General features: G+C 39.7%; 1 protein-coding gene across 1 annotated transcript; it reads right to left on the bottom strand.

Annotated features, from left to right (window-relative positions):
* Positions 1-883: 883 nt before the first annotated feature.
* LOC114923910 (somatotropin-like) lies at positions 884-8,348 on the bottom strand. Its single transcript, XM_029287225.1, has 5 exons — positions 8,299-8,348; positions 5,993-6,188; positions 5,392-5,508; positions 2,511-2,672; positions 884-1,084 (listed from the first exon to the last, which is right to left on the bottom strand). The coding sequence occupies exons 1-5, from the start codon at positions 8,346-8,348 to the stop codon at positions 884-886; spliced, it is 726 nt and encodes a 241-aa protein (XP_029143058.1).
* Positions 8,349-8,576: the final 228 nt, after the last annotated feature.

Here is an 8,576-nt window from a genome sequence, read left to right as displayed (position 1 = left end):
TGTACACTACGCTTGTGCAGGAAACACCTAACAATTGTTTCTTTGCTGCTGTGTGCAATTGCGACTGGGCAAGACACTGTATAAAAATGAAGCTTTTCCCCCCCTCCAGGTGTGGGTCTTCCCTAGCACACTGTTGCCCATGTGCCGGGAGGTTGTCCACCCAGCTTCTTCACTCAGCTGAATAAAGAGCTGTTTTCCTGCTCCTGAACCCTCCATCTGAGTTTCTCTTTTGGCTTGTGAGGGTGTCAGATTTTATTCACCAACAAACCTTACACATCCTTCCGAGGTCAGTAAAATGAGGACCCAGATTGTTGCAGGTAATATGCTGACTCTGTAAACCCTTAGAGAGGGCTGTAAAGCACTATGAAGTGCAATATAAGTATTGCTAGTATGAAAAAAAATTAAACTACAAGTTAATAAGATTATCCGAGTGGTGATCCTTTAGGGTTTCTTCGTGTAGTCTTTTATTTGGATTTGTTTGTCTTAATTTTCTAGGAATTAAAGTGAAGGAAAATTACATTTATAAACAGGTTTACAAATACCTTGTTTTGAGCAGAATAGCTGTCTGACAGCAATATAGTGATCATGTGTAAAATGAGGTCAATGCCTTTAAGATTGTGTTCTTTATCATTTAAGAGACAGATCTAATTGAGCCAGTCAGCTTAAACCACTCATTCTTCAGCAGCAAAATTGCATTTATTTTTGCACAGATATCAAGGAGCATTGAGGGACTGCACAAACAGCAGGGCTTTGAAATGCAATTGGTTGCTCTCGACTTGACTCAGGCATGTAGGCAGTTGGCACAGCAACAGCACATTCACTTTTCCAGGTTCTAGGAAACTGCGCAGGAAAAGTGGAATGGAGTGGCGGGTCTTTTCTGCCTTTAGGGGACACAACTGATTTCTCTAAAACGACGGCATTTCATCACTCGCAGGAAGGTCTCCACTTTGTGCAGGTCTTTCCTGAAGCAGGACAAGAGATTGTAGTTTTTCAGCAAAGCAGCTTCACTCCGGAGATTGAATTCAAACTTTTCATAGCTGGGTCTAAGCAGCTGAAGGCTTTGGGAAGTACCATCCTCCACCTCCTGGAAGTAGATGTTGTAAGTGTACAAAAGCATTAAGCATCTCATTCTGCTTCAAAAAAAAAATCACACACAACACACAAATACATCCTCAACTCAGATTTACTAGGAAATTAAGATAATTTATAATAATGTATAATTTCTGATATATTTAATGTAATGACTTCTATATAGTTACAATAAAATATAAATTTTATCCAATATAATTTATAATAATAATTTATAATAATGTAATTTGTAATATACTAAGTACTAAGCCTAAGGATTGGGACATACTGTGTTTTTATGATTTTGTGTACTTCCTGTTTTATGAACATAAAAGGAATAGTGATCCTGTAGCTGCATCATTGTGACCCTCTGAACTCCATTCCACCATAGTCCATGGGTGGGTGCACAACCATGGGTGGGTGACAGAATTCCCACTTTTCCCAATCTCGGGGAAGCATCTGAATATAGTATGAGCTCCATATTGTTTAGCAACTTTTGAGTTCTGGACTAGGAGGTCAAGGGCTGTGCTGGTTGCAGATTAATGGGAGAGTTAAAGATGTCTGGAAGACACTGAGTTGAATAACTATAACAATAATTATGAAGGTCTAATCTCATTCTGCAGATTCTATGATCATTGAACACATTTTGGGGTTTATTTTTTTGCTCTTAAAGAATACTGTAAATCCATATACTATCAGTTACAATCTCAAAATCAGGTAATTTTCTTTATCCTTTATTAATAACCCCATTTTTCTAGTGTTGATAAATCATTCAGGTCACAGTTTTATACAGGTAGTCTTCAACTTATGACTGTAATTGAGTCCAGAATTATGATTGTAAGTCATGCTGGTTATTAGGTGGGTCATCACGTGACCAACCTGATTTTACTTTTTTTTTATGGCAGTTAAGCAAACACAAAAAGCAAGCCCATTGTGCAAGCAATCCGCCTCTCCCCGCCCCGCCCCCCCACAAAAAGCAGTGTTTTTTTTTCCTTGCTGGAACCTGGAAGTAAATGCTAATTCCCACAAGAAACATCATAAATTGCAGGGACCTGACAACAGAGTGCTGAAAGGCTGTAAATGAGGACCGTTTGCCAAGAGCCCAAAATGCGGTCATGTGACCAAGAAGCGAGCAGCCATTGGAACTTTGAATCTGGATCATGAGAATCTTTTTGGTGATACATTGTACCCTCAAATGGTCACTAAGTGACTGGCCATAAGTCAAAGACTACTTATAGTTTTCTCTATTTCTATATTTTTCTAGTGTTGATAAATCATAATAGCAAGGCTTTCTCAATGGAAGGTAATAATCTTGAGGGCTGGGATTGTTCTGATTTTATGCGTAGAGAGGTCTGTCTTCTCTAATTTCATAACATTAGCCAGGTGGGACAGCACAATCTGTGATAGTATGTAAAAAGCTCTCCTTGGGAGGGATTGCTTACCCTCATAAGAACTTGGATACCTTGTTCCAAGTCCTGGAGTTTTTCGTAGACTCTGTCGGAGGTCCCAAACACAAGACTGTTTGTAAACATCCTGCTTAGAAACCGTATAGGATTTAGCCAGGACTGAATGAGAATCAGTGAAAACCTCAGCAGTTCCATGTCCTAGAAAAATAGATACACTTTAAAAAAGCAGTTTTAAAACTTTGGATTTCTGTCCTGACCTCTTAGAGCTCAAAGGAAGAGAGCAAGGACAGTAGCCTTCTGATGTCTGTCTTAAGACAAATGGCAATAGAAGTTCAACAGGCAAGAAAAATTCCAGCCAGGGCAAATTGTCTATTTTCTGATCAGTTCCTTGAACCTGCTTTAAACTTAGTTTCTTGCTAAACAGCAGTGATACACTTTCCATTATTGGAGAGGACATGTATGGACAGTAATAGATAAAAATGCTTCCTGGGTGGCTTTTAGATTTTTATAGATAGAATATGTCTCCTTGCTTCTATGAAAGCATGACACGTAAAACTAATCCATAATACGATCTGATTTCTTTTTGGCTTAATGTGGAAGCTTCTCTATATAGGAAATAATTGCTTATAAGCCACAGTGGATGGGTTTTTATATATTTAATTAAGCCAAAAACAAACAGCGTTCTTGCCTACTTTAGGTATGATATTGGTTAAACGAAAGAAGCAATAAGGAGAAAATTTGCAGAGATACCATTAGCAGAGTAGCATGTTCTATGATGGATTGGCATAATATGACTGAGTTCACCATACAAAATCATAATCTATGTTTGCCTTTAACCATGTGCTGTATGAATCCAGACTTGTGATTTGTTAAGCATGACTTTAGCTTTTGGTCTTTCTCAGTGTTGAGTTCAAATGCTATCCAGAAGATCCCTGCATTGACAGAAAAGTACAGTTTGTTTGCAGAAAATGTATTGCCTCTAGTGCTGATCCTCATTCTGACTCACTATTTAATGGTGTTACTCTGATTATGAATATAGCTCACGAAAACAAAATGATAGCAGTTTAGTCTCGTGGCTTTGGTGCCTTCCTTCTTCACATCACTAGTTGATTGGAAAAACAACTATTATTTGTGGAGCAGATTCACACTATTGCCTCTCAAGGTCCTCTTATGTGTGCAATGTCACAAGGAATGTAGATAAGGCGTGAGACTGTGATGTCACCCTCTTACCCTCTTCTCTGAAGCACTGATGTATTCATAGCACTCCAGTTAGAAGAGGAAAGATATAATTTCAGAACTGTTGTACCACTAGGGTCCTTTTTGTGCTGCCTTTTCAAACTGAATAAAGAAGATTGGAGTCATGAAAGGAACTAAATGAGAAACAAAACTTTTGTTTAGCATTCTTCTCCCTTGCCACATTCTTTTTTATATTAGAAACTTCCAGATACTTCGGTGCTGGAAACGGTGGAGGTATGGAAAGAGCTGGTGCCATACAGTGCTTTTTTTCTAAAAAAAAAAAAAAAAAGGTGCCGGAACTCACACATGTCATACAACCCGCCTTGCCTACCGTACAAGGTTCCATCCAAAAAAGGTGCCGGAACTCTGTTCTGGGCGTTCTATGAGAAAAAAAGCCCTGGTCCCATGACTCCATTGTAATGCTACATACAATACTGCTATTTAAGCAGTTTGGTACCATCGTGCAATTGTGATAGACCACTGCCAAGTGCTGCTGAATCAAATTCTTTAGGTGGGGACAAAAGCGGAATATCAGCAGAGGAGTTGGAGCAGACTAGAGAGAGGGGCATGCCTGCATCATCCTGGAGCAGTCCATGAGCATCTTTCTAATCCCACCCACTGTTGGTCCCCTGATTTTACCTCTGATGCATGGGTGATAAAGCATAACAGATTTTACACATTTTATGGCTATTGAGATATGGAAAACTGACCTGTACAGCTTGGGAAGTATGCAGAGATAAAAGACAGCTTAAGTATGTCTTACTTATGGGTTGTGATCAAGATAAAGATACCATCATAAGGAAACATCAGAGGAAAAAAAGTTATTGCCAGGGCATGCAAAAGAGGTATAGCCCATGTCCAGATCCTTGCCTGAATCTTGGCCAAAGATATTTGAAATTTGTAAATGTGATAAAGTGTAGACTTTCTAAATCTCTGTCCTTAAGAAATCAGATCCTGCAACATAGAAATGAGGAATTGGCAGCCCTACAGACGGTTGACTATATTATCTAGTCCCTTTCATTTTTACCTGGGTATCTGATTAGCTCTCTGACTCTTCTCCAATGTTTAGAATACACTTACTGCTATTTGTTTTGTTTTGTTTTTCAAATGAGTATAAAGATTTATTGCAAGCTTCAGCTCTCTACAAGAATCTGAACTACTAAATGGTCAACAGAAAGGGCAGTAGATAATAACAATAACACTAATAATAGAGTTGGAAGGGACTCTGGAGGTCCTCTAGTGCAATCCCCTGCTCAGACAGGAAACCCCACATCACCCCAGACAAATGGCCATCCAATCTCCCCTCAAAAACCTCCAGTGCTGGAGCATCCAAAACCTCAGGAGGCAGGCCGTTCCATTGATTAATTATTCTAACTGGTCAATAAATCCTGATTTGTGTAGGAGATGACCAGTCTGAACTGAGGGAGGGAGGGGGTCAAATGTGTCATCAGTCATGAGTTCCTTCATGCCCACAAAAGATCTAAGTCCAGCCCACTTTGAATTCCTTCTACCCTTATCTACTGTCCATTTCCATTGACTTATCCATTTACTGCTCCTTGTTGAAGATTTCTTGAGAACTTTGTGAAAGTGGGAAGTTTTCACATAGGCAACACATAGGCTATATATCTGGGGCACCAAAATAATTCTTCCATGGAATAAAACATGATAGGAGTCTGCTTACTGTTTTTTGTTGAGTTTCCTCTTTCCTCGTGGGTGAAGGGATAGCTTCAGAGTAACAATATACAGTCTGAGAATTCTTGTTGGAGTATCGCTGCTCTTCTGGGATATAGGAACGCTCCTATATAAGTTCCATAAAATGCCACCATTTACAAAGAAGTAGGAAAGATGAGAGTGTGCAGAGCTTTGAATAACATTATCTGAAAATTCACTAATTGAGCAAAAACATTAAAATCAGAAGCAATGAAGTTCTAATATTACTTGGGAGAGCAAACAGATAGTAAATGTTTCAAAAGACAGCCTTATCTAAAAATTGTTCTGATTTGCGGCAACTCTTAGTTGATATGGTAACGGAAGATTTGAGAAGATATAAAAAATGTAAGGGGGAAAAGCATAATTAAAGTGCTACTTGTCATGCTTTGGATACCTCTTTTTTTAAGTTTTAATATATCCCGCAAGCCTAGGGAATTCCCCATGTTACTTTTAGATGAATTTTACTTTTAGATGTTCTGCTTCCAAACTGCTAAACACTCTAGCTTGCTTTTAGCAGGAATTATGATGCGACCTAAATGTTTAGCTGACCTAAACCATGGACCACTACTCACAAATTCCTTGTAGGTATTTGTTGCAAGCTGATGGAGATGCTGTGCTCTTAGCACAGCATTGGTAAACAGACTGGAGAGTGGTATTGTGGGGAAGGCTCCTCCGTCTGCCCATTGCAGAGCCAAGATAAACAAGCCAATGGTAAGGAAAGAGGAAAGTCTCCTGGTTCCTGCAGAAGAAGGTGAAGGAGGTTGACTTCTTAAATAAAATATTGGTAAGTTCTCCGCTCTAAAGCATAATCAAGCACTAACCCCAAGTTCTTTTCATGACTGGAAACTTACACATGTGCAAAAGACGCACATGCACAAAGATTCCACCTTGCTGATGCTTCAGTTGAGCAGAGCACCAGTTGAGTTTCTGGGTGGCAGAAGCAAATAGGAACCCATGTAAAACAGAAGCACTGCTATACACAACCACACAGAATGCATGATTTGTACATACACCCCCTGTTTCTCTTCAAATTGACCATCCTAATGCTTCTAGATGAGTTGATAAATAGGAGGCTTTACAAGTTGCCTTTGCAGCAGTGTCACACGCTTTTCATATATGCAATTCCTGTTTTCTCCATTTGTTAGGTGAGCATTTTTTCAGATACCTGGATGTGATGAGTAAACCACAATTAGTGGCTATAGAGATTCTCAGTCATCCAGGTCATAGTTATCCCAAAGATGCTTTTTCACGAGGCAATTGGACTTCCTTGTTTTTCTTTGAAAACATTTTGCTTCTCATCCAAGAAGCTTCTTCAGCTCTGACTGGATGGTGGGGAATGGAAAGATTTATACTCCTGCAGACAGCTGTTCATTTGCATTCTTTTAGCAAGTCGTTAAAGCCACCTGGAGGCTTATCTGTGTCTTCAGGGTCACCTGAGTTGTGCAAATGGATGTGGAGCCATCTTGGAACTGTTGAAAGGACTGGGTTGTAGACTGGAGATAGATGATGTCGGATCCCTCCCCCTTTGTTGAGAGAGGGCTGTTCACAGATAAGCCTTCAGGTGGCTTTAACGACTTGCTAAAAGAATGCAAATGGACAGCTGTCTGCAGGAGTGTAAATCTTTCCATTCCCCACCATCCAGTCAGAGCTGAAGAAGCTTCTTGGATGAGAAGTAAAATATCTTCAAAGAAAAACAAGAAAGTCCAGTTGCCTCATGAAAAAGCATCTTTGGGTACAATTAGTGGCATTCTCTGTTTGTTTTTTGTTTCTCCCTTGGGAGAATTGGGTCTAACTGTTGCTTCAGTCTCCATGAAACTCACCAGTATAAAATCTTAAAATATCAATAAATGAAATAAAAATAAATACCCCTTCTAGCTCCCAAATTTAATAACAACCAGGATTGCTGCCTATATTTTGCTTGATAGATATATATCGCATGGAAAATTAGTAAATAAGCATTTTTTTTCAATGTAAATGCTGCACCCACTGAATGGATGCCTTATAGCTATTAAAGATTCCAGCTCTCCATCCATTAAAAAGTAGTAACTTCCCTATTGATGCTCAGAAGCTTACCTGAAGCCATGTCCTATTAGGAAATCACAGAGGTGTTTCACACTTTTCTTGCTGATGCTGTTGATGCTCTGTTCTCAGCTGTTTTTATACACGAATATAATACATATATACACAATCATATGTTTATTGATCTCTGGAAGCTCATCAACATGCACTGAGGCATATACGAAGGGGTAAACCATGTGAATGGGTGAAGCAGGCATGCTGAAACCTGGATTGTATCACTCGGAGGGACTGATGGGGAAATGGTCTCAGCTGTGGCCCCCTGGGCTTTTGGTGGCAGCACCACCACAGGTTTGTAATCATGGAATGGCATATTGATAATAAATTACAATTATCACATTATATACAAATATTCCATAGTTGAGCAATAAAATAATCTGGCAACCTAAACCATCTCCTTAAAAGGTGCCAATTAGAAGAAAATCATCTTGATGCTGAAATTAAGCCCAAGAGCGTTGCTATCATATTCCATGGGAAAAAGAATTTTAGAGAGAGGTACCATCGTAGCAAAGATCATGGCTCCTGTTTCAACCATGCGGTTTCAGATGCTGGTCTAGGAACAAGATCTCAGGAGCTAATCCCCATGAGGTCCTTCAGAAAACCATTTGGGGGGGAGAGAAATGGGGGGGAAGGATTGATGGATCCTTTGAATTGAATTGTGTTCAGAAACTGACCAAACCAACAGTAACCGCAGCAAGAACTGGCATGATCATTTTTGTAGAACCATCCCAGCAAAGACTGGCATTAGAACTTGGGTCTAATGCTCCTGTCTGACTCTCCTCCGATATTAGAATACACTTACTGCACTTTGCTGAAGACTTCTTGGTTCTTTTCAGCACAGGTCCAAGACATTTCATAACTAAAGCAGATTTCAAATGTGCAAAAAATAATAGATTACACCAGTTTCACCCTAACCGTCTCCTTGTCATAGATTCTGCCTCAAGCAGATTGCTTTTAAGAAGGAGGCTTTTAAGAAGAGACTGGAGAGCTATTTGTCTGAAATGGTATAGGGCAGTGGTGGCGAACCTATGGCACAGGTGCCAGAGGCGGCACTCAGAGCCCTCTCTGTGGGCACATGCG

Source organism: Protobothrops mucrosquamatus, unplaced genomic scaffold (assembly GCF_001527695.2).
Source record: "Protobothrops mucrosquamatus isolate PMUCROS unplaced genomic scaffold, P.Mucros_1.0 scaffold_257, whole genome shotgun sequence".
Lineage (NCBI taxonomy): Eukaryota > Metazoa > Chordata > Lepidosauria > Squamata > Viperidae > Protobothrops > Protobothrops mucrosquamatus.
Note: the sequence above shows the minus strand (reverse complement) of the source record. Positions and strands in the feature narration are given on the sequence as shown.